A 25,869-nucleotide genomic window follows, 5' to 3' on the forward strand; every position below is an offset into this window, starting at 1 on the left:
ATTTCTTAACTGCCCCAGGAGTGTACTGGGCATGAAGCTTGGCTTAGGGTGGAAAAATTGTTATCTATATTTAGGAAAGAACTAACCCTGGAAGTGTGCAGGGTAGGTTTTCTAGAGTGGCTGCTTTTCTTGAATTTTAGGAATGAAGCGAAAGGAACTTCAGGAAAGGCCTTCTGCTTGTTAGAAGACTGTTTCTCAAAGCCAAAGGTGGCTTAACTCCAGACCGGCAAATGAAATAGTAACTGCAGGGTCTGTGCAGGTGGCTCTTTAGAGCACAAGGACTGAGGTGTCCTCCTATGTCTCAAGGGGACTTGAGATTGTCCTTACTGGGGCTGGAGAGAGTATAGTGGTGGGGTACTTGCCTTGCATGCAGGTGAACTGGATTCAATCCCTGGTATCCAGTAGGGTCCCCCAGTTCCTGCCAGGACTATGCCCTGAGCACAGCTGGGTATGGCCCAAAATTCCAGGATTGTCTTTATTTCTCAGGGGCTAGCAGTCTGAGAGCAAGAGTGAATGCCTTCACTCCCTGTCCAACAGGGCGTGTTGCCTGCCTCCTGGAGCCTGAAGCTCTGTGTATGCTCAGGGAGGTGGCTAAAGGGCTGGAATGAATTCTCTGCACACAGGAGCCCCAGGTTTAGTTCCTGACACCCCAGTCTCCTAAGGTACTGCTGGATGGGATTCCATCTCCCCACCCAAACCTCCCAAAATTAAAAAAAAAAAAATCTTGGGACTGGGACATGTAACCCAGATCAGTTAGGGTGCATGCCTAACATAAACTCTGCCTGGTTTGATTCCAGCACCACATGGTTCCTTCCCACTGTCCCTGGGTGCAGCTTGGAGTACCTCCAGCATGGTGTCCCCATGCCCTTGTGCTACACCCAGAAACATCACTGGTGGGACACCCGACCACCCAACCACTTTGGATCTTTTCTATAAAGATGGGGAATCGTGTTTATTTTTCCCTTTCAAGAGGTCAGATTTAAAATGTGTTGTGGGACTGGAGCTATAGTACGGTGGGTAGGAGGTTTGCCTTGCTCACCGCTGACCTGAGATCAGTCCCCATCATCCCATATCATCCCCCAAGCACCTCCAAGTGTAATTCCTGAGTGCAGAGCCAGGAGTATAACCCCTGTGTATCGCAGGTTGTGACCCAAGAAGAGCAAATATAAATAAAATGTGCTATGGGGGGTGCCCATGCAAAGGTCATGTTAATGGAAATAGTGCCAGTATGTCTGGCTTGTAAATTCTGAGTTGGTTCTCAGGTGGGCTGGATTTTTATACCTGGAATGAATCACTATCTGGAGCAGGGCAGGGACTATAGTAGAAGAAATTTGACAAAATATGAGAGAAAATATTATGGTACTTCCATTGAGGAGGAAAAGTTTCTGAATGAAAGAAGAAATTGAGAATCCTTGAATGGAGATAAGGGTTGGGCGATGTTAATAAGTACTTATTAGAGGAAAGATGAAGACATCTACATAGTACAAGTAGTATGATCTAGGTTCTAAAGTATGTATTGAAAATAAATTTTTGTTTTGGGGCCACACCCAAAGGTGCTAGGGCTTACTTCTGGCTCTCTGCTTAGGGATCACTTCTGGAGGTGCTCAGGGAACCATATAGGGTGCCGGGGATAAATCTGGATCAGCTGTATGCAAGGCAGATGCCCTACCCTCTGTACTATTGCTTCAGCCCCCAGATGTATTTAAAATATATTTACAAAACGGTGTGGGTACAAAAGTGCCACAGAGATTAGCTCAAAGGGGTAGAGTACATGCTTTACATTTGGAGCGCCAAGTTTGTTGCCCAGCTCTGCTTACATTCCCCTACTCCCAAATCACGGCCAGGAGTGACCCCGGAATATAGACAGGCATAGTCCCTGAGCACTACTAGGTGTGGCCCAGAAACAAAAAATTAAAAGCGTGGGGCTGCATTTGACCCAGCAATACCACTCCTGGGAATATATCCCAGAGAGGCAAAAATGTATAGTCGAAGTGACATCTGCACTTGTTTGTTCATTGCAGCACTCTTTACAATAGCCAGAAACTGGAAGAAACCTGAATGCCCAAGAACAGATGACTGGTTAAAGAAACTTTGGTACATCTACACAATGGAGTACTATGTAGCTCTTAGAAAAGATGAAGTCATGAAATTTACATACAAGTGGTACAATATGGAAAGTATCATGCTAAGCGAAATGAGTCAGAAAGAGAGGGATAGACATAGAAAGATTGCATTCATCTGGGGGATATAAAGTAACAAAGTATGAGATTAATACCCAAGAATAGCTGAGATCAGCACCAGGAGGATTACTCCATAACTTAGAGGCCAGCCGGGTATCCTAGAGGAAAGGGCTGTTCAGATAGAGAAGGGAGCACCAAATAAAGGATGTTTGGAGGATCCTCCCAGGAGGGGAGATGCATGTGGAAAGTAGACTATGGACTGAACATGTTTGCCACTCAATGCCTCTTTTGCAGACCACAACACCCAAAAGGAGAGAGAGAACACAGGGGATTGCCCTGCCACAAAGACAGGGGGGATGGGGGGATGGGGGTGGGAGGGATATTATCCATGGTGGTGGAAAATGGGCGCTGGTGGAGGGATGGGTATCTGATCATTGTATAATTGAAACCAAAGCACAAAAAATTGTAAATCTACAACTTTAAAAAAAATAAAATAAAATAAAGGAAAAAAAATAAATAATAAAAAAGAAAAAAAAAGAAGTGAAGTGAATGGCACTGATCAACAACATGGCAACAAATACTTATTGCTTAGGATTACTGTTGAAGATATGAATATAATGAGGTAATAAAATTGATCATTGTATTTTTCACAAAAAAAAAAAGTGTGGGGCTGGAGCAATAGCACAGCGGGTAGGGTGTTTGCCTTGCACGCGGTCGACCCGGGTTCGATTCCCAGCATCCCATATGGTCCCCTGAGCACCGCCAGGGGTAATTCCTGAGCGCAGAGCCAGGAGTGACCCCTGTGCATTGCCGGGTGTGATCCAAAAAGCAAAAGAAAAAAAATTAAAAGTGCGACTGGGTGAACTGGGCTGAGCGAGTTGAGCAAAGAGAGTCAGACTGGCAGACCTTTGAGGGATAGAGGTACATTCACAGACTGTTGGGCCTTTCTTAAGTAGCAGGTCAATGAAGCTAGTGGAGGCAACCCGGAGCTTGTTCTTAAAGGTTTTTCAGCAGATGAACAACAAAGTCAAAACTCTGCTTTTAAAAATAATCCGTATGGCACTGAAAGATGGATTAGACCCCAGAGAGAAGAAGCAGCAAAGGTTAATTTGGGACAAGTTAGGTCTAGGTTTTGCTTCAGGATTATTTTATATTACCCATGGAGTTCAGGTCTTCATGCAGTCTTTATACTAGCCAACAAGTAAGTTGGTCTGGAAAGGGCCCTTGCACTGATGCATTCACCAGCTTGCGGGTATGTCCAAAGTGTGGCATCTGATTCACTGTTTCTGAGAAGTGTGTCTAAGCAGCATTGGCAGAAGAAAGGTGTGTGTGTGTGTGTGTGTGTGTGTGTGTGTGTGTGTGTGTGTGTGGCGCGCACGTTTTTGCATGTGCACACACTAAAGGACCTCTGACTTTCCTTTTGTTTTCCCTTGTGAGTTATCTCTTAAAAACTAGAAATTCGTGTGCATTCCCTTCTGGGTTCAGTTGCTTCTCAGCTTGAAATGTGTGATTCCTTTTTGTTTTGTTTTTCGCTTTATAGGGAACCCTCTGTTCTCTCCCATCCAGAGAAGCCCTTTTGTTCTCTCTCCTCTTTCTCTCCCCTGCCCCTTCTCCCTCTTGTTCTCCTCACTCTGCCCCTTCTCCCTCTCTCCTTGCCCTCTCAAGCTTCTTGATGGCACCTGAAGGGGGTTGGGGGAGCAGGCTGTCCTTGTACACAGCACCTGTGCTGACAGACTGCTGGTAGTGCAAGCCTGTGGTCCTCGCTTGTGTGGGCAGAGTTGGTGTGACCACCTGCCACACTGCCTGCTGCATGGTTTCACGGTGCAGCGGCTCAGGCTTTACTTGGTATAAATTGGATTCATTAGGACTCCAGACATGTTTCTGTGGGCGAAATTTTTTCTGTCAGGAGTTCTAAGTGAATGGAACATGTCCATCTCTACCCACCTTTGGAATTTAGTGGGACGCCATTATCTAGAATATTTTGGTTTAGCCAATTACTGCATCCCCAGACCTAGTTGGGCAATTCGTTGAAAGGTTTTTCTTTTTTGGTTCTCAGTTATTTACCTGCTTGTTCATGCTCTTTCTGCCTCCCCTCTCCTCCATTCAGTGAGTGGTTTTTTAAATACCAATAAAGTAGACATATATAAAACAAGCACATCTGCTCTTGTGACCAAGATTTGATAGTTTCTAGGTTATCTTTGCCTGCATATTTTGTTTGGTTTGCTTTAGGGGTTTTTTTTTTTTTGCTTGTTTTTGTTTTGTTGCTATGCCCTGTGGTCCTCCGGGTTAAATCCTGGTGGTGCAGGGGTTAACTCCCAGCAGTTCTCAGGGAATAAGGCAACATTGGGATTAAGCCTGGGTCTCCTGCATGAAAAGCACTCACTCAAGCACTTTGTGTCATCTTTGCCGAAAATGGGTTAAATTCTTATGAACAGATCCTTATAAGATCCAGTAAATCTTCTAACTAGATCCAGTGGATCCTTATAAAGATGATTTATTATTATTATTTAAAAATTCATAAAATCAGGGCTGGATAGGTAGTATAGGAGGTAAGACCTTGCATGTGGCTGACCCTGGTTCTAACCCAGCACCATATACAGTCCCCCAAGCACTACCAGAGCATTGCTGAATGTGGCCCGAAACAATTTATAAAATAATATAAAAGGATAATAATTTTGGTGATATCAAAATATATACTGTAAAAGAGATTAAATCTCTTTACTGCAGTCTGATTCTCCCAAAGGTTTGGTTTTTGTTTTTTAGGTTTTGTTTGGTTGGAATCTACACATAATTAAACACCCTAAATAATTTATACACTTGTATTTCTCTTTCTCCTGCACCCCCTTCCCCTTTCTTTCTCTTTCCCTCCTTTCCTTCCTCCCTCCCTATCCCCTTGCCATGTTCAGTCCTTGTGGGGCTCACAGGACCAAGTGCCAAGGTCCCTGCTTCCTTCATTTTGTTTTTTAATAGAAATGTGATCTCACATAAAAATGCATCAAGGCCATCTTCCTGTGATCATGTATATCACTGCTTTATTATTTTTAATGGCTGTATGGCATTCCTTAGTAACTTCTTTTGAAAGAGTTTAAGTTTCACACACGAGCTCCTGTTGCATGCTGTAGCCCCACTCCTGGATGTATGTACCATAATGTGATCCCCAAAACATCACTTGGTTCTATAATTATCCACTTGCTCCAGCAACATGGATAGTGAAAACTGCTCAGACTTTGTTTCTCTTGCTCATAGGAGACAAGTAGAAAGCTGGCAAAAGCATTCTATTTTTTTGTCTGGGGGTTGGGGGCTATTGAGCCTGGAGGTGCTTAGGAGTTACACCTGACTCTGCACTCAGGGATCACTCCTAGCGATGCTCAGGGGGTCATGTGTGGTACCAGGGATTGAACCCAGGTCAGCCGTGTACAAGGCAAGTGTCCTATGCCCTGTACTGTGTCTCTGACCCCATGGCAACAACCATCTTAACAGCTCCTCTCGGTGCTCCTCAGCCTTACATGTTTGTTTCATGTGAATTGCATGCATGACAATATTCTAAATCATATGACTGACCAATATTTAATATGCAAGGGGAGCGCTCCCAACTTCTTCTTAAGGAGTTCCCTAGCTTAAAGGAGGAAAGATTGTACAGGGCCAAGGGGAAATTGAAGTATCTGTATAAAAGAGAGATAAATACTTAAATACTTGAACTCAGACCAAACTCTTGGTGCTTATATAGCCAAATAACCTAAAAGATAACACGTTTTGTGTTATGAAAATAGCTAATATTGTGTGGGCAGGGATTTCTCTCTGAATCAGAAAAGCTTCCTAGAGGAGGTGAGATTTTTTTTTTTTTTTAAGACAAGGAAGGCTAATTTGGATCGTTGTCTAGCTCCCAGGTGCGTCCTTCAGCAGTGTCTCAGCTTAGGGCTTGTGAATAATGCTTTTCCACTTGGTGCCTGCTATTAACGTCTGAACAGTGAGTCGGAATTAGAAACCGTTTCAAGTTCGCTCTCTCGCTCTCTCTGTGTGGTAAGTGTTGTTCTCCTAGGCTCCCACGGCATGTGCAGGCCTCTGGGAACTACCTAAGTGTCTGAGCAGTGAGTGGTCTGAATTAGACCCATTCATCAGGCTCTCTCCCTCTTACTTTTGCCCCTTCCTTTCCACTAGTCTGAGAACAGAGGTTCGTGAGTCTTCGTTTCTAATTTAAAATCTAGAAATGAACAGCTTGTGTGGACCAGTAGGGCAGAATGTTTTTTGTTTTTTTTTAGTGTCTTTTTTTGGATGGGGTGGCCAACACCCTCTGTGCTCAGGTCTTACTCCTGGCTCTGCACTCAGAGTCATACCTGGTGGGCTTGGGGGACCATATGAGAAGCCAGGGATTAAGCCCGGGTCCACCCCATGGAAGGCAAGTACCTTATCTGTTGTACTATATCTCTGACCCTTTTTCTTAATGCCTTAAACCCTCTAATTACTAAGACACTTTGTCGGATCCACTTTTGGCAGAATCAGAATATTGTGGTTGATTTTTTTGTTGTCTTTCTTCCCAAAAAATAATTCTCAATCATCATCTACAAGCAACTGCCACCATTTATGTTAGGAATTGCTACCTCTTGCCCTTACTCGAAAAACTTAACTCCCTTTGAATAAACTACAGCAGCTGAATATTTGCCTCAGTGTCCCAAATCCCAGGATAGTGCTTCCCTTGCATCTATGTGTGAGGAATCCAAAGATCCCTGGCCTTTTAAATGTCACCCTCATTCCATAATGATTGTGGACATGGCATTCAGGACCCAGTACTGTATTTTGTAGCCCACTTCCGGATCTCGCTCCGTCTTTGATCTCCAAAGCCAAGGACCTACTCTGTTGACCCTACTCTGTTGACATTAGTCTTTTCCCTCTTACATTAGTCAGTAATAACATGGCAGTAGTTGCAGCACAGTGGCACTGTGTTGTCCTCAGAGCTCCAAAGCCATCTTGAAGCAGAGGAGCTAGCCTTGAATCGGTGTTTCACAGACCTGCGGGCCCCTCTGGGAACCTCAGGCCTGGCCTTTCTTACACGTTGGCCCCAACTGACTCAGCTGGCTAATGCTGTTCCCATAAATGTACAGGTGTGATATGAGACAGGCACTTCTCACCCTTTACCAACCAGTTCCCCTAATGAGCATGTAGGCTCATAGAGCAGTAATTCACGTGTAGGTGGCCTGGAAGGAAAGTTTGAACAAAAGAGTTGGTTAAGAAGCTGATTTATTTTCTTGCTTTAACTCGCTTGTCATGTGCTGAGTGGGGGCGGAAGAGGAGGAGAGGGTGGGGAACGGCGCTGCTGAAAGCATTTCTCTTCATTTCTGCCATCTCCCAGTGTTTATTACTCTGTGATCGACAGATGAGGAAAGCTGCCAGTCAAACCCACGTTCAGCACATTTCCATTTCCCTTCATTGCAGAGTTGAGGCTTTTAAATCTGTATCCTCTCTGCAGCAGTAAAGGTCGTTTCCCTCCAGCTTCTGACAAGCCCAAGACCCCCTGGTCCAGTTCCACTCACTAGGGTGGGCCACAGACAGCGAAGGCGACAGGAGTCCCCACAGTTTAAGGCAAGGGATTGGTGGGAGCTGCTTCGTGTTTGCCTTGGCCGGGCCTGTCCCCTCACCTTCCCTTCTCTGTCTGCCCACCATTAAGTTGTCGCAGCATACCCCGAACTTGTTCCATCCTGCTAGAGGTGGAATCTCTCCTGACTTGGCCTCCTGTGTCCACCCAGGGCCTGCCCAAGCTAGTGGCCTCCCGTTTAGAACGGTTGCTGAGACCTGAATCTAAGGAAGGCAGGTTGTGGGGGCTGGGGAGTGGAGGCTTTCACTCAGTACTTCCATCCACCTGCCTGTCTCTGCCAGAGATAGAGGCTTTGAGGAAATCCCCGTCTCATGGGATTGGATGCTAGGGGATTTGTTTTTGCTTGATTTTTTGTTTATCCCCCTTCTCTCCTAGTCCCCCCAAGTTCTGTGGGGTTTGGAGTACTGTTCCCAATAGTCTTTCCAGCAGCCAGTGTTGTTGTGAGCTTATTTGTTTTTGTCTTAAATAACGTTTGTGGGCGGAAGAAAGGTAATGGTATTCGTTTCTTTGAAAATGGATATCCTGCTTTCCTAATTACATGTCCCAGTTACATCATTAGTGTAAGTGTAGATAATTGCTTCATTAGACATATATATGTATATATCTATATATGTGTGTGTGTGTACATATATATATATATATATATATATATATATATATATGAGAAGGGCAGGGCTGCAGCAGGATGTTGAAAGGGGGCCGCAGCCTCTTCAGCTGCCCACACAAGAGCATCTATCTGAGCTCAACTTGGGAGCTTGGAGAGCATCTGCCACCTTGCTAACAGCCATGATGAAGCCCAGGTTTGAGCCAGGGTAGGTGAAGTGAGTGAGGGAGGGAGGGAGGGAGGGAGGGAGGCTGGATTTTGGCAAGAGCAACTTCCTCCCTTCGTTTTGGGTGTTCACACATTCATACATTGCTAGATCTTGGATGAAAAGGATATGGGCATTGCAATGTGATTGGGTCATTGGCCGTCCCTGAATGGGGACGGCGGGTGGGGCGGGGGGGAATGGGAAGCGGGTAGTCCCACCACCTTTGGGACTTGCTGTAAGGCATGGGCCCTCTGCTCTGTTTGTTTGTGTTTTAAAAGCAGCTTTGTGGGGGAGGATGGCTGATGCCCAACTCAGAGGCTGCATTCCTCCATCAGCCCTACCTACGTTCGTGTGGATTCGGAACTGACGCTGGTGTTTTCCCATGTCTGACTGACTGTCTGCATGCTCTCTAGCTGTGCGTCTGCTCTTTCAAGGCGTGTTAAAAATGTGTAGCAGTGCTGCGTGCTCTCACTCATGATCAGGTAGTTGAAAGAAACAGACATGAGAATGATGGTTATGGGGTGTGGAGGGTAGCTAAAGGGAATTGTCTGATGGATGGAGAGTTTCATATTTGCAAAGAAAGTTTCTGGAGCTCTTTCACAGCAGCATGACTGTATTTAAGACTACAGAATGTACACCGGAAAATGTTGAAGATGGTACATTATGTTATTTGCTTTCTTAATACTTTTTTAAAAGTTATTACATAAATAAAAACAGGTTCTTTTTACTACATTACTCTGGCTAGGAGTGCTCTGTCCCCAGCTGTAAACCTACGAATAGATGATTAATTTGTTTTCTACCTCTTGACCTTTCATAAAGCTTGCTTTGGGCTGAAGAGAGAGCACAGTGGGCTTTGCATACAGGAGGTCCAGGTTCAACCCCCACACCTCAGGCTCGCCTGAGCACTACTAGGAAAAATAGAGTGGGACCCCTGAGCACTGCTAGGAAAGGCCCCAAAACAGAAAGCTTATTTTGTTATGACCATCTAATCCTCATTTGATTTGTTGTCTTGAGAAAACGGTGAAGCTTTGATACATACATTTTACGGCTGTTTTTGTCTTCCCTTTATGTGCACATTAGCTGTATTCTAGGCCTCAGAGATTTCATGGTTCATTTCTCAAGTTACCTTTCGTTCTTCTGTTCATCGCATCCAGTGCTCTTAGATTCAATAAAAACTTTTCAGGTCCGGCCCTCAAGGTTTTGGTTTATTTTACTTTGTTTTTTAAAGTCGATTTGCTCGAGCGGGCCCAGTAACGTCTCCATTGGAGACTTTGTTGTTACTGTGTCTGGCATATCGAATACTCTCGGTAGCTTGCCGGGCTCTCTGAGAAGTCAAGGAGATGACGAGAGAGAGGGAACGAGGGAGGGAGGGAGTAAAATATGTATGTGTTACGTGTGGGTTGAGATGCGGGAGAATCTCCTGATTGATGAATGCTGCTACCCTTGTTCCTCAGAGCAAGAGTGTAACAGTTCAAGAACTCATTGGACAATAGAGTCATGTTGATTTCAGGACACAATTGCTACCAAGAATGTTAATAGTTGTTGACATATCTGCAAAATATTTACCCTTTACTTTATATTGATCTAGGTCTTATGTTAATCTCAACACCAGTTTAAATGACCAGTAGCAGTTACAAAAAAATTTTAAATCTTTCTTTTGTTTTTTTTTTTTCTTTTCTGATGTCCAGTGTCAAACCCAGGCCTTAGATTTAAAAGCCCACTGTTCTACAGCTTAGCACCATCTGTGGCCTAAATAGTCTGAGTCTAATAGACTATTCATCCTACTCAGAAATTTTTCTGTCTCAGAATAGAAACCCACCTGGCTCCTGTTTGAGATATTTCTGTATGTGTATGAGTGTGTGTTTGTATTTGTAGACAACAATATCCCATAATCCTCATCTGTGTGTGTGTGTGTGTGTGTGTGTGTGTGTGTGTGTGTGTGGAAAATGATGTCCCATAATACTCTTCTTTGGTATTATTAGCCTTGGGAAAATGTGAAGCCTTAGTTTTAGCTATGGGTAGAATATGCAGAGTTGATTTTTGAAACTCTGAGGGAAATGATTTTATGCTCCTCAGGCATTTCCATAATTACTAAATTTTTTGCAGTTTATTTTCTGTAATTAAAAACTTGTAACAAGTTCGTGGATCAGGTATAAACAGTGTAGGCCGGACAGATAGTACAGAGGATTAAGATATTTGCTTTGCATGTGGCTAACCCGGTTCCATCCCCGGTACTCCAGATGGTCCCCCTGCAAGGGGAGGATAAAAATGCAGTGGAATATTATTCAGTCACCAAAAGGAATTGAAGTTCTGATAGACAATATAACACAGACGAGTGAAAACACGCTGAACGGAAGAAGCTGAGCACAGGCAGCGACTTACTGTTTGATTTGCACAAGCTGTTGAGACAGAAAGTAGATTAAAGCCTAGGGTTGAGGAAGGAGCAGGGCAGGGTAGAAGGCATGACTGCTAATGATTAAGGCACTGGAAGAGTGGAGGTTTTGGTACCCAAATGTCCTAAATTAGATGGTAGTGATGGTGGTTGTTATAAAATGGATTTGGGTCATGATTGCACAGTTGTATGAGTAGGCTAACAGCCATCTAGTTATATACTTTAGGCCGTTGTATTGTGTGTGAATCTTAATGAAGCTGTTATTTTTAGACAAATAAATTATATATAGTTTGGTCTTGTTTCTCCCTTCAAAACCATAAATGGTAACTAAGATAAAGTTGGGATGCTTCTAGTCTTGAAGGTATTTTTGTTATCTGCCATCAGGGAACCTTTTCTGTTCCCTTGGCTATAGAATAATTGACTTTGATCTTAGATGAGATTTTTAAATGCTGATCAAGTGACAAAGTAAGTGTGACAAAGTGCTTAGTTATACCACCTTCTTAGAACAAATTTGAAGACTGCATTTGAATGAACCTCTCTGGAAAGAAGAATAAGTATTCTTCCTAGGATGCCATTCTGTATATACTTAGAAAGAATGCTTTTATGTGCAAATAGTCTGACATTATACTGCCTTAAGGGCATTTTACACAGAGCTCAATTTATTAATTTATAAAGCGCTCAGACATTTGTAAGAAAAACTGAAAAATGGGCCTGGGAGTTATCTCAAAGGGCTCATATATTGTATGATCATCCAGTTTGATCCCAGCAGCTCCTGGTCCACTAAGGACTAAGCCAGGAATAGCCCTTAACACTATCAGGTATGACTCAAACCTATCCCTCAAACCACCACCACCACCACCACCACCCCCCCCCCTCAAAAAAAGATGAAACAGCTAAACATTAACATTTACATATGGAGGTGGAGAGATAGTACAGCAGGTAAGGCTTTCCTTGCATGTGGCTGGCCTGGATTTGATCCCCAACATCCACATATGATTTCCTAAGCTCTGCTAGGACTGATTCCTGAGTGCAAAGCCAAGAGTAAGAGTAACTCTTGAGCACCTCCAGGTGGGCCCAAAAACAAAACAAAAATCTCTAAAATGTACATAAGATATGGTATGCAGTACATATGCTGCCCCAGCCTATGTGCTATGTGCTGTCTGTGGCCATGTGTTGCTGCTAAATGCATGTGTCACCCTCATCTCCCCTTGAGACATGGACTTTATGCTTTATCTAATACTGGGGTATGTCTGGGGCTTCTTTTTCACTCCAGATAGAAGCTTTTGTTCTATCTTGAGTGCCTTATTCTCCACCCTCCCTGTTCCCCACCACCCCACCCCCATCTGTCTCTCTGTCTCTCTGTCTCTCTCTCTCTCTGTCTCTCTCTCTCTTCCCCCTCCCCCCCGCTCCCTCCTTCCTCAAAACTTCCAAGTAAAACCTGTTTTTCACTTTTAAACACACGTAAAGAAACAGAACTAAGAGACTAAAAGATGTTTACAAGTGCTCTGAATTGTTTTGGTTTTGGGGTCATAGCCAGCACTGCTGTAGGGTTATTCCTGGCTCTGTGCTCAGGAGTAGCCTCTGTGCTTAGGGGACCATATATAGTCCTGGGGATCCAAACCAGGATTGATGGGATGCAAGGCAGTCACCTTAACCCCGTGTTACCTCACCAGCCCCACTCTTGGTGAATAAAGAAATGTGAATTGGGGTGGGAGGATGAGGGGCAGGGTTCCATCCCTGCCGCATTGTGCCCTGAGCACCTCCATGTGTGACCCTTGACCTTGGAAGCCAGGAATAGCCCTGAGCACTGCTAGATGTGGCATCAAAGACAAAAAAAGAGAGAATGGATACCAGAAAACCAGGATTGTCACCTGGGAAGGGAGAGTAGGGATCGTGTAGTGCCAGAAGTTGTCATGCCTGGGCAAAAAGAGCACTAACTCCTGCCCTCTGATCCTTCAATCTCTGGGTCAGCCCAGAGATGGCATTTTTCACTTCACAAATTGACCAAACTTTATATTGAATAGTGTTTCTTAATAGCCTTATGGAGACAGAACTCAAACACCATATAGCTCACCTCTTAAGTAGTTATGGGGAGGTGCTTACCAGTTCCTGTGCCACATATGATTCCCCTGAGCATCACCAGAAGTGATCCCCAAGTATTGCCATGTGTAACCTAAAAACAAACAAAAATTTGTATAATGATTTTAAATATATTTACAGAGTTATTTAGCTATTGTCACTTCTAATTAGTTTAGAACATCTTATCCCCTTGTTAAAAATCTTCCTACTTTCAGCAGTTACTTTTTTAATTTTTTTGCTTTTTGGGTGTCACCCGGCAATGCACAGGGGTTACTCCTGGTTCATGCACTCAGGAATTATTCCTGGCGGTGCTTGGGGGGCCATGCTGGGAATTGAACCCGGGTCGGCCATGTGCAAGGCGAACACCCCTACCTGCTGTGCTATTGCTCCAGCCCCTTAGTTGTTTGTTGTTGTTTTTTTTTTTTAAATTTATTTAATCACTGTGAGAACAGTTACAAAGTTTTCAGGTTTAAGTCTCGGTCATACAATGATCAAACACCCATCCCTTCACCAGTGCATATTTTCCACCACCAAGAACCCCAGTATACCCCCATCCCACTCTTCCCCATGCCTATGAGGCAGATGATTTCCACTTAACCCTCTCTCTACTTTGATTACATTCATTATTTCGACAAAAGATGCACCATTATTATTTGGAATTTTACCCCAACAATCAGACCTGCTGAAAGGCATCGTGAAATAATTTGTTTTCTGTTGCTAGTTAGGAAGACCATATGATGTTGTGTGGCCGCAATAGTGGCCCCACAATTTTGGATTTCTGATATTTTAATTAAGTCTGGAGGGATTTCTTTCAAAAGCCGCATAGTTCTGAGATTGGTTTGTGTGCCTCTGGGTCCATGGCAGTGCAGGAGAGCTGCTGGGGGTGGGAGCGCAACTCGTGGTCTCGACAGGGTGGGAAGGATGTGCTGGTTCTGCCCCCATCCCATGACAGCCCTTAATTTTTAATTTTATTTTCATAAGTTGTTCACAATAATTGTTTACATTCAACCTTTCAACACCAGTCCCACCACCATTACATTTTCCCAGCACCATTATTTCAAATTTTACCACCACCACCCAAGCCTGCCCCATAGGCAGATGCTAAATAATTTATTTTGTATTGCTTGTTATGCATCGTAGGAGATGTCATGCAGCCGCAAAAGTGGCGGTGTGCTCCTGGAATTCTAGAATTTTTTAAATATTTGGGGTTCAGAGGCATCTCTGCAGCCATGCTGCTTTCTTCTGAGATTCATTTGTGAGTCTCTGAATCATGGCCGTTAATGTGCTTAAATGGAGCCCAGAGGCAGTTTTTGGGCATGACTGCCAGGAAACCAGAAGGTCCGGCAGATGCTACTGGGAGGTCACCCATCCCCGACTCGGTCAGCAGTTACTTCTGGTTTTTCTCTTTCCCTTCTCTATACCTAGGCCGCCACAAATCTCTATAATGCTCTATAGCATTGCTTATTTTAAATTCTTATATAAATGGGTTTATACAATATATGGTCTTTTGTGACTGACTTGGAAAACGTTTTGCAGTGTGAGGATTGAACCAGGGCTGGTTGCATGCAAGGCAGTTACCTTACCCCTATATCTTTCTGGGCCGTGGCTATCTAATCGCAACCAAGCAGAAAGATGTCAATTATGTTTCCAGACTGCAGCTTTATTGCTTTGTTTCAGGATTGGTTTTTGATTGTTTTGTTTGGGGTTTTGGATCTGCACCTGGCAATACTCAGGAGCTACTCCCAGCATGGTGCTCAAGGGTTCTTCTTCCACTGATGCTCTGGGGGCCATGCCAGCTGGGGATAAAACCCAGCCTCTTGCATGCTCCAGCCTTTTGAGCTGTCTCTGCGGCCCTCCAGCCTCATTCTTATTCTCTCCTCCCAGGAGCAGCACAGAGATGGCCATTCTGAATCAGGCAGCCCCAAATGGAACAGATTTTATGGAACTGAAATATAATGTAATCGTTTCCTTCTTTGTAACTTGCCCTCTTTTACCCTCCCAAATTAGCTTTTCTGATAGATTTGCTAATGATTCCCATTGTTCTGTATTTCCACTGTACTGTTGAATCATACTTTTCATTTCCCTGCTCCTAGAACAGATCTTGGAGAGAGGCTAAAAAGCTGTTTGGAAAGGGGTTCCTGATTCTTCTTAATTAGCAGCAGAAGAGAGGCACATGAGAGAAGCTGAGGCCGAGAGATGCATGTAGGCTCCGAGCTGGGTAATGATTCCAACCCATGACTGTCCTGACTCTGGAATTCTCTCCCTAGATGCACACCTGAGACCTTTAGCCATTTAGTGACCTCACTCAGGGGAGAGTTGGCTGCCTGGCTTGTACAAAACATCGCTGTTTCCTGGCTCGGGTCACTGAATTTAAGTTTCTTCTCCCCCCTCCCAACCCCACTCCACCTTGGTTCCCTGCTTTAGGAATCACGGAGATGTATGGTGGAAAGTGAACTACAGTGTTGTATATTCGCCCGCTGTCTCCACATACATGTGTCTCAGGCTGATTCTTTCTCTCAGTTTTAGACTTTTTTGCCTAGAACAGTATTAGGTTTAGCTCGCTCTTCAAGCCTGTGTTCTTCTTGAACATGTATCTCACTTGCTTATCTTTGCTTGCCTGTTTCCACCCTGGAGAAGTCTGTGTTCTCTTTTGAGCATATTTCCCCCTCTTTCTTTCCTCTCATATATTTCTAAGCAAGGAAAAAAATAAACAGGAACAGTAGTACTTCACTGAATAATACAGAGAGCGCTGTTTACATCCTCTCTTGCATACACACCCGTATGTGAATCTCCTTCTCCGTCAGCATCCTGCACCAGGCTAGCACATTTGCTGCAAATCCATGAACCAGCATTATCACAGAGTCCATTGTTTGCATTGGTATTCATTCATTCCTGTAAATTCTATAGATTTGATCATGAGGTGATATCATCTACCTATATTGTCATATAAAATAGTTTTACTAACCCTCAAACCTTCTTATACTCCATCTGCACTTCCCTCTCTGCATCATGTATCCCATAAAAACACTTCCCCCCATATTGGGGTCACACTCAATAGTCTTTTAGGCTAATGACAATTAAACCCCAGTCTTCCACATGAAAAACTTGTGCTGCAGCCTTTAGAGCCATCTCAGAGATCCCAAACACTGGTCTTTTAATTGTGTCCATAGTTTTGCCTTCTCCAGAATCAACATTTAGTGGAAATTATACAAAGTTTGCTTTCGTTCAGTTAATTTGCTTTTAAATTTTCTGCATATTGATACTCACTTCTTTTTAGAGCTAAATGATATTCTGTTGTATGGATATACCACAGTTTTATTTACTCATTCCCCTATTAAAGGACATCTTGTTTGCTTCCAGATTTTGGCAGTTATGAATAAAGTAGCTTTAAATATCTGTGTGTAGGTTTTTGTGTTGACAAATGTGTTTAGTTCATTTGAATAAGTTACCAAAGAGCATGATTACTAGATCATGTGATAACAGTATGTTTAGTTTTGCGAGAAATGCCAAACAGTCTTCCAAAGTGTCTGTACCATTTTGCATTCCCAACAACCTTGAATGAGAGTTCCTGTTATTTTACAACCCTCTACATACAGCATTTGCTGTTATCAGTGTTTTGGATTTTAGCCATTCAAATAAGTGTGTAGTGGTTTCTCATTATTGTTTTAATTTGCAATTCCCTAATGAGGAATGATGTTGAACATCTTTTCATATGCTTATTTGCCATCTGTATATCTTCTTTGGTGAAATGTCTGTTCAAATCCTTTGCCATTTTTTAATCAAGTTTATTTTCTTACTATTGAGTTTTAAGAGTTCTTTATATATTTTGTGTACCATTTTTTTATATCAGATAAAGAGTTTTACACAGATTTTTCTCCCAGTCTTTTGCTGATCTTTTCAGTCTCTTTAACAGTGTCTTTGAAAAATGAAGTTTTGGGTTTTAATGGAATCAAATTTTTCAGTTTTTTCTTTCATGGGTTGTGCCTTAATGTTGTCTCTTAAAAGTCTTTGCCAAACCCAGAGTCTTTTCTCTTTTGTCTCCTAGGAGTGTCATAGTTGTGTTTGTTTAATTTTAATTGTGGAGACCACACCTGGCAGTTCTGGAGATCAGAACCCCGGCCCTCACATATGCTTACCCTGATGCGTCGACCACTTCCCTTGCTCCTTTCTCTTTCCCTTCCCTTTTTTGTGGTGGTAGAAGATCCGTGGGGTTGGAGGTGGAAGGGAAGGGGAATCACGCACTTGGTTGTGGTGTGTCAGTGATGGAGTCACCCCACACATAGCTACAGTGTGTTGGGAGTCAAATACTGGATTGTGGTACCAAAGATCACAGAGCTGAGCGTGTCCTTGTAGATGGTGTGAGGTGGTGTCAGGAATCAATCTTGAGGCCTCATGCCTGCAGGCTAGGTACTTTATCCTGAGATAGGTTTTATGTCCAGATCCCTACTTCAGTGTGAGTTGTCTTTGTTCTTCTTTACTTTCTTCCTCTTCCTCTTCTTGGGATTAAACCTCACACATGCAAGGATGAGGTATACCATTCAGCCAAATCCCTGGCCCATTTTGAATTTTTTGTGACAAGTGTAAGGTTTATGACTGTTATTTTTTCCTTTTTTTTTTTTCTTTTTGGGTCGCACCAGGCGATGCACAGGGGCTACTCCTGGCTCTGCAGTCAGGAATTAACCCTGGCGGTGCTCAGGGTACCATATGGGATGCTGGGAATCGAACCGGAGTCGGCCGCGTGCAAGGCAAACACCCTACCCACTGTGCTATCACTCCAGCCTCTCTCTCTCTTTTTTTTTTTTTTTTTGGTATGTGGATATCCTAGGACTGTTTATTGTAAAATCTTTTTCTTTCTCTGTTGAATAGTCTTCATGTCTTTGTTCAAAGATCACTTGCTTATACAAGTATGGGCTTATTTCTGAGCTTTTTTACACCAGAGCCAAAAACTATTTGATTTCTGTATCTCTGTAGAATGTCTTTTTGGATTTGGTTTTTCAGTTTGTTTGTTTTGTTTCTTTTTTTAGTTTGGGTGGTGCTCAGGGGCTATTCCTGGCTTTTGCTCAGGAGTGACCCCTGGTGGTGCTGAAGGAACCGTATGTTGTGGTGCTGGGGATTTACCACATGCAAGATGAGTGCCTAACCTCTTGGACTCTCTCCAGCCCTGTAGTAAGTTTTGAAGTGAGATAGTGTGAGCTTTACAACTTTGTTCCTACTTACATATTTTGTTGGCGATTCTAGATCTTTAGTCTTTCCAGATAAACTTTAGAACTCGCGCGTTGATACTCCTAAGCTAATTTTTGATTGGGATTGCGTTGATGCTGTAGATTCAGTTGGGAAAAATTAATATCTTTGTTTTGGCTTTGGGCCACACCTGACAGTGCTACTTTCTGGGGAAGAAAAGGGGTTTGTGTCCAGCAGTGCTCAGACGACCATGTATTGTTAGGACTCAAACCCAGAGCTCCAGCATGCAAGGCCTGGGCTCCAGCCCTTTGAGCTATTTCTCTAACCAAGAACTGGTCTTTATTTTGTCGGGGCAGGGGAGGAATTCCCAAGTGATGTTTGCGGGGAGAGGGGGGGTGAGGGGATGAGGGGCAGAGCCACTTATAATGAATCTCTGCCTGGTACTAGGATTACCCAGGCCACCCTGGAAATCTCAGGGACCTTCAGGGCTAGTAATACTCAACAAATCATGTGGGGTTACTGGAGATTGAGTCTCCTTATGTATAAATGTGGAACATCCTGCCAGTATGTGTTTAGCTCTTTTGTGATTTTTATCATTAGAGTTTTGTAGTTTTCATAGTATAAGTCTTGTGCATATTCTGTTAGATTTATACCTATTTTCAGGTTCTGTTCTTAGTTTTGTTTCCTTTTGGGCCACACTCAGCAGTTTTCAAGGACTGTCGTCCCAACTCAGTGCTTGGGGGTTACTTCCAGCAGTGCAGGGGGACAGTGTACAGGGATCAGACCTGAGCCTCCTGCGCGCCTGTGTTCCAGCCCATTGAATTCTCTCTCCGGGCCTATAGTAATTGATTTTTCAAATGTCAACCCAGCTTTGCATACCAAGGGTAAATTTCACTTGATCATTGTGCCTGGTGATTTTTTTAATATGTTATTGGATTGTATGTGCTGGTATTTTGTTGAAGATTTTGTCTTCTGCATACATTCTGTAATTTTTCTTTTTATTTTCAAAGTCTTCCTTAAAAAAAAAAAAGAGAGAGGAAGGCTGGAGAGACAGTACAGTAGGAAGAGTGTGTGCCTTACATGCAGCTGACCCAGGTTCAATCCCCAGCATCCCATATGGTCTCCCGAGCCTGCCAGGAGTAATTCCTGAATGCAGAGAATCCATTGATGCTCAGGGGTTACTTCTGAGCCAAAAGCCAAAAAAAAACTAAAAATCTTCTTCTGTAGATGTTTGGTACAATTTACCAGTGAATGTAATTGATCCTGGTGCTTTCTGTTTGGGGAGGGAATTAGTGATGGATTCAACTCAGTGGATAAAGGCCTATTCAGATTATTTCTTCTTGGGTCAGTTTTGTTAAACTGTGTCTTCCAAAGAACCGGTCCTTTTCATCTGAGTTATCAAGTTTGTGGGCATTGAGTTATTACTAGTAGTTTTTTATTATTTTTATGCCCACGGGCTCAGTAATGATGACCCCTATTTTCATTTGTGATATCATTAATATTTGTCCTCTCTGTTTCCCCTAGATGGCTTGCATATGGGTATTTACTGATCTTTTTAAAAATTCAACTTTGTTTTTGTGTTTTGGAAGAGGTTGTTTTTCTCTTTTCTTGATTTGGGGGCCACACCCAGTGATGCTCAGGGGTTACTCCTAGCTTTATACTCAGAAATCACTCCTGGCAATGAACCCAGGTTGATCAAGTACAAGTCGAGCGCGCTACCCACTGTACAGAGTTTACTTTGGATTTTATTAACTCTGCTTTTTCTCGTTCCCTTAAGGTAGACATTTAAATTAATTGATTTTTAGAGGCCAAAGAGATAGTCCAGAGGGTAAGGTGCTTGCCTTGCATGTAGACCCAGGTTTGACTACTGGCACCACATACCTTCCCCAAGTACCATCAGGAGTGATCCCTGAGTATAGAGCTGGGAGTAAGCCTGAGCATCACTGGAGATGGCCCCCCAAATGTAAATGATTAATTAAATTTATTTTAGAGTTTCTTTTTTCTCTAATGCACTCCATGTGGTAAATTTCCAAAAAGCTCTGCTTTTGCTACAGCCCACAAGTTGTAAAAAAGTTGTATTTTCATTTTCATTTAGTTCAAAATATTTTAAAATTTGTCTTAAGATGTCTTCTTTGAGCCATGTGTTATTTAGAAGTGTATTGCTTAATCTCTGAGTATTTTGGAATTTTTCAGTTAGCTGTTTTGTTACTGATTTTTAATTTATCTTGTGTTCTGATACATTCACATTTGATTTTAATTTTAAAATTAAATCTCTCTCTCTCTCTCTCTCTCTCGCTCACTCCGCCTTGGTACATTATTTGGATCAGTCTCATAGAAAAGAACCTCTAGCTCCAAACTATTGTTTACAGAGCTACATAGAAAAAAATGTTAAATGATTAAAATAATTTTTATAGCAGTCATTTATTAGACAGTATTTGTTATTAATTTACATTTATTCTGTAAGTTCTGCCAACCTCTATAAGTTGGTACAGCCTCTCATAGATAAGGAAACAAGTTCAGAGCTTAATATGCATAAAATCACACTCATAAGTCCTGATAGGACATATCCAAATCAGCTCCTCTAATTCTGAGGCCTGTATTCTTCAGAACCATTACCAAACAGAGAAGCTTGATGGCCTAGTTCAAACCATACTCTAAACCATGAGGAAAAATAGAAAACTGGAAGTTTAGGAAGTTTACTGTAGGAGCATGTGTGTAGTGCTGTGCCTTTGGTAAGTCTCTTTGCAGAAGCTGTACCACTCACTGACAGTTTGGGGTCTTGGAGCAGCCATTCTACTTGTGGTGTTTTCCAGCGCTTCTAGTCTGGAGTTTCTCTATGGAGGCTGATTTTACTCCCCAGAGGATTTGGGGTTGTCAAGCCTGAGTGAAGGCAGGTGCTGGCATCTTATGGGGAGAGGCCAGGGATGTTGCTTACTGTCTTGCCCCAGATACAATCATTGAGGTCGTATAGCCTTGAGTCTCATCTTTCTTTCAGCTGTTGCTGAGAAAACCCTGGTGCTTCAGGAATCCCGCTGCAGTCTCTGAGCGTTGGGTTTGGAAGCTAAGTGCCTCCTATGTAAATACTCTGTAGCTCACTCCATTAACACATTCTGGCATGTTTCCTATACTTTCAGCTTGGTGGCCACAGGCCTACTAAGTGGTTGGTTGGCTTGTTTTCTTTGTAAACGGGCTGATACTCTTTCTTCCTGATGTTTCCAAGAGACAGGCTTAGCTGTCTACAGTTCTTACTGGTGAGAACCTGGTGACAGACCCTAGTCTGTTGCTGACATCTCGAGCGCACTTATCTGCGTTTACATGGCCCTGAAAATGGTCTCTCCCTCGTTCCAGGCTTCCTTATTCCTTGCCACTCTGGCTTCCTGTGGAGAAAGACCTCCCTAGTCTTGTCCACTCAGTCTGGGCCTGGGTTAGTTTTATTGCACAGTTGTTCATCAGAGGTTGTAAAGGGTAAAGACAGTTCTTGAGGCATGAACTGTGCAGGAAGCTTCTGGATCTGTGGGATGGAATCTTAATCATTATGTTCCCAGTCACAGATCCTCAGCACTCTCAAGCATCTGGTATTTTCCTTAACCACTTCCCTGTTTGTAGCTCTCATCCTTTTCCCCGGATTTTAAGCTCCTAGAATGTGGGGTTTGTGTCTTCCATTTATTTTCTGCCCTCTCTTAGCAACTAGCATTTCATTTATCGTAGACTGAGAAAATCAACTTACCTTCTTCCATTTTGGGCTTAATGCTTTCCTATTAAAAGAGAAAATGATATAATCAAGTACAGTTATTTGAGAATGAGGGGCTGGAGCCATAGTACAGTGGATAGGACACTTGTCTTGCACCCCATATTCCTGATTCTCGGTACCCCGCGTGGCTCCTGAGCCCCCCCAGGAGTAAACCCTGAGTGCAGAACCAGGAGGAAACCCTGAGCACCACTAGGTAGCACGCCCTTCCCCAGGTTGTCTTTGAGAGGCTGGTAGTCACAGGGAGAGGCCAGTCATCCAGATAAGCGAGCCAAGGGATAGTTCCTGAGTCCAGTGAAATGATCATGAGTCTTAGTGAAACAGCAATATTTCCAGGGAACTGATAAGCATCAGAATCAAAAATGATTGTCATCATCAACAAAGCCCAGAAATATCAGGAAGGTTCCTGTTAAGAAACTCTATTGGTAGACAGGGCATGTGGCTCAGTGGTAAAGCAGTGCCTTGAAGTATGAGGTCCTGCACTGCAAAAAAAAAAAAAGGAAGGAGGGAGGGAGGAAGGAAGGAAGGAAGGAAGGAAGGAAGGAAGGAAGGAAGGAAATCCTATGTATATTTTAAATTCTAGCCTTCTTCATGATGAAGCAGTTCAGCAAAAGTTTCCATGCAAAAATCATTATTTTCCATTGTCTTTGTTATTGTTTTCTTTATTGTTGTTGGTTAGGATTTGGGGGGGGGGCAATATTTCCAAAGTTGGAAATTCATAATCTAGAATATCATCTTAGAAGTGAATTATTTGTAGATTCCTTTGCAAAATGAAACTGGGACAAGGACAATATCAATGTTGAAAAGAGTCATCTGGGGGTCATTGAGTTAGTACAGCAAGTAAAGTGCTTGCCTTGCATGACCCCCAGCACTCCCTATGGTTCCCTGGGTCCTCTAGGAGTGATTCCTGAGCACAGAGCCAGGAGTAAACCCTGAGTATGAGGTGTTCCCCCATACCTCCTGCCCAAAAAAGTAAAAGAGTCGTCTGGTTCCGTGGTCTGTAGCTACTGGATCAGAGTGAGGAAAGTACCTTTCCTCCTTTTTGATGGCTTGTCAGAGAACATTTTCTCCCTGAATAATCCTCTGATCATTTGAGGAAAGATCGGGGAAACACCTGGAGTATCAGCGCATAAATGGAGCTCTCTGAAAGGAAAAAGTAAAAGTGACAAGGCCCTTTTGCAGTGATACACATAGAAAGAAAATGGTGATACTGCAATATCTAGGTATAAAATTGTCCATTGTTCCTCAGCTAACAAGTTCAGTTTTTCTATATCAACTCCTAACAAGTAGGAGTTGATTTGCAGCAGAGAATACCGTTTAGGTTTTCTAGCTTACAAGAATGTTCTATTCTCCCAAGAGGGTTTGGCTCTGTCTGATCCGAAGGGTGGTTGTGTATGAAATGCACCTCAGGAGGAGGAGGAGGAAATGACATGTTCATGTAAATGAAATACAACTGCAAATTAAAGTGTCACCCTGTTTTTAAAAAAATCCATTTTTTATTTAATTGGTTACCAAGGGGAAAATGTCATGCAGAAATGTGTATCTCAGGGAAAGTTGAACAGTGAGATGTTACAAGTGAATCTGGATTCACAGAGGTCCTCCTGGGATGGGGCTGGGGAGGCGGGGGAGGGTTAAAATATTGCCTTAATAAAAATATTCTGATGTTGAAAAGGTAGGCTCATAAATTTCTCCTGTATTATGTGCAGGGATACAAAAGAGATTAACAAATATTACCTCATTTGTTCTTTACTGTCTCTCTCCAGTCAGCTGTATGACTGCCTCTTCCCTTGAGGAAGCCCCTTTGGGGTATATTTTATTACGAAGAAGGTCATAGACAAGAAGATGCATACCACTTAATATAAAGATATCCAGGAGCTGAAATGTTTTTGGCGGGGTCAGGAGGCACACTCCTGGCACTGCTGGGGGGACACAGGGAATTTGAACTTGTGACCATGTGCTTGTAAGGCAGGTACTTAAGCCCTGATGTGATTCCTCCAAAATACCATTTTTGTACAGTTTGTTACTGATGTTCTCCCAATTTTCACTTTTCCCACATTTTTTTCCTCTTTTGGGCCATACCTGGGAGTGCTCAGGGCTTACTCCTGGTTCTGTGCTCAGGATCACTCCTGGCAGACTCAGGGAACCATGTGGGATGCTGGGAATCAAACTCATGTCATCTGTGTGCAAGACAAGCACCCTACCTGCTTTATTATTGCTCCGGCCACTTTCTCCATATTTTTATTAAAACTTGTGTGTCTCTTTAGATTTTGAATCTACTGGATAGCATGTCTGTCTACAGTAGCCACCACATAGTTGGTATGAAGAATGGGAGGGTCTGATTCATGGGATTCTGTGTCCATGCAGACTCATTCTTAAGGAACACATCTGGTTTCTCTTTAAGACCAGGACTTGACAGATGGGATGCAACAGCTTTTCTTCAGCTTCTCTTGTGGTTCTTCTCCTCCTGCTAATCACCATATTATGTGATGCTTGCAGATAAACACTGTAATGTAGATAAACACCGTGACATGTTCTCCTGGTTTTCTCTCCCACCAGGGGCAGTGATTGGTGATGGACAGTCTGCTGTGGCCAGTAACATTGCCAATACTACCTACCGGCTCCAGTGGTGGGATTTCACCAAGTTTGACCTACCTGAAATCAGTAATGGTAAGCCAAAGTGGAACTGGGGGTGCTGGTGGAATGGGTATCTCTTGCCGAGGAGAAGCCCTCAGTGGCTCCTCTGTCTGTTTCATCATCTCCTCATGCAGCTCCGTGTCCTGTGCTAATTTTGCAGCTGCCCTCTAACTCTCAGACTGGCAGGTTAGGAAGCGCTGAGCTTTGTCATTACTCAGCTCTGCTCAGTCCGGTGATAGGAACAGTGTAAGGTAGACAAAAGAACAAAGATAGAGGCCAGAGAGATAGTACAGCGGATAGGGTATTTGCCTTGTACGTGTCTGACCCGGGTTTGATCCCCGGCATCCCATATGGTCCCCCCAAGCACCGCCAGGAGTGTTTACTGAGTGCAAAGTCAGGAATAACCCCTGAGCATCACTGGGTATTGCCCCAAAAGGAAAATGAAGATTCTATTCTGAGGAGTTTGCCAAAAATTAATTCCTTTTCCTCAGCTGGAAGTTTAGGCAGAAAATAGTTTGGTAACCCCAAAACAAATGACTAAGCAATTAATTTATCCTTTCCTAAAAGTTTAAGTGGGAAATTTGGGTGACCCAAAAACAAAACAACCCCCCAAAAATAGCACTGTCCTCCTGTTGTTCATCGATTTGCTCGAGCGGGCTCAGTAACGTCTTCATTTTGAGACTTGCTGTTACTGTGTTTGGCATATTGAATACATTACGGGTAGCTTGCCAGACTTTGCCACGCGGGCGAGATACTCTCTGTAGCTTGCCGGGCTCTCTGAGAGGGGCGGAGGAATCGAACCCGGCTCTGCTGGGCTGGCTGCGTGCAAGGCAAAGGCCCTACAGCTGTGCTATCGTTCCAGCCCTTGGAGAGCTAAAATAATTTTTAAAATCTAATTACGAAAATAATTAAAAATAATAACTAGTAATTAATAATAATAATAAAATAATAAAAGTCACCACACAACCATATCACAGCTCCCATTTCAAGAGCCTTTATGTTCAAATGCTTATCTCAACTCTTTCTATGACTCCATCTCAATGACGGCATCAAAGCCTGTGCTATGGTTATCAAGACTCCTGCCCTTCAACCAATCACCTATTTGCTCCTCATTCATGAGCTCTTAGACCCAAAGTAACAGAGAAGCCACAAAACTTAAGGACAGGCTAGTGCTTTTCAATTTCAGTATACATAGAAATCTGGAAATTAAAAACAAAAAAAGCTAAAGTGATTAAGTGATGAACTCTGATCTAGCA

General features: G+C 43.1%; 1 protein-coding gene across 4 annotated transcripts in view; it reads left to right on the plus strand.

Annotated features, from left to right (window-relative positions):
• AMBRA1 (autophagy and beclin 1 regulator 1) overlaps window positions 1–25,869 on the plus strand; it is a 207,670-nt gene that overhangs the window by 141,893 nt on the left and 39,908 nt on the right. For all 4 annotated transcript variants that reach the window (XM_056107387.1, XM_056107395.1, XM_056107402.1 and 1 more), the window contains one exon: window positions 24,536–24,646. In XM_056107387.1, the coding sequence (XP_055963362.1) occupies window positions 24,536–24,646 (111 nt within the window). The remainder of the gene's footprint in view (window positions 1–24,535; window positions 24,647–25,869) is intronic.

Source organism: Sorex fumeus, unplaced genomic scaffold (genome assembly GCF_029834395.1).
Source record: "Sorex fumeus unplaced genomic scaffold, SorFum_2.1 ptg000007l, whole genome shotgun sequence".
Classification (NCBI taxonomy): Eukaryota; Metazoa; Chordata; class Mammalia; order Eulipotyphla; family Soricidae; genus Sorex; species Sorex fumeus.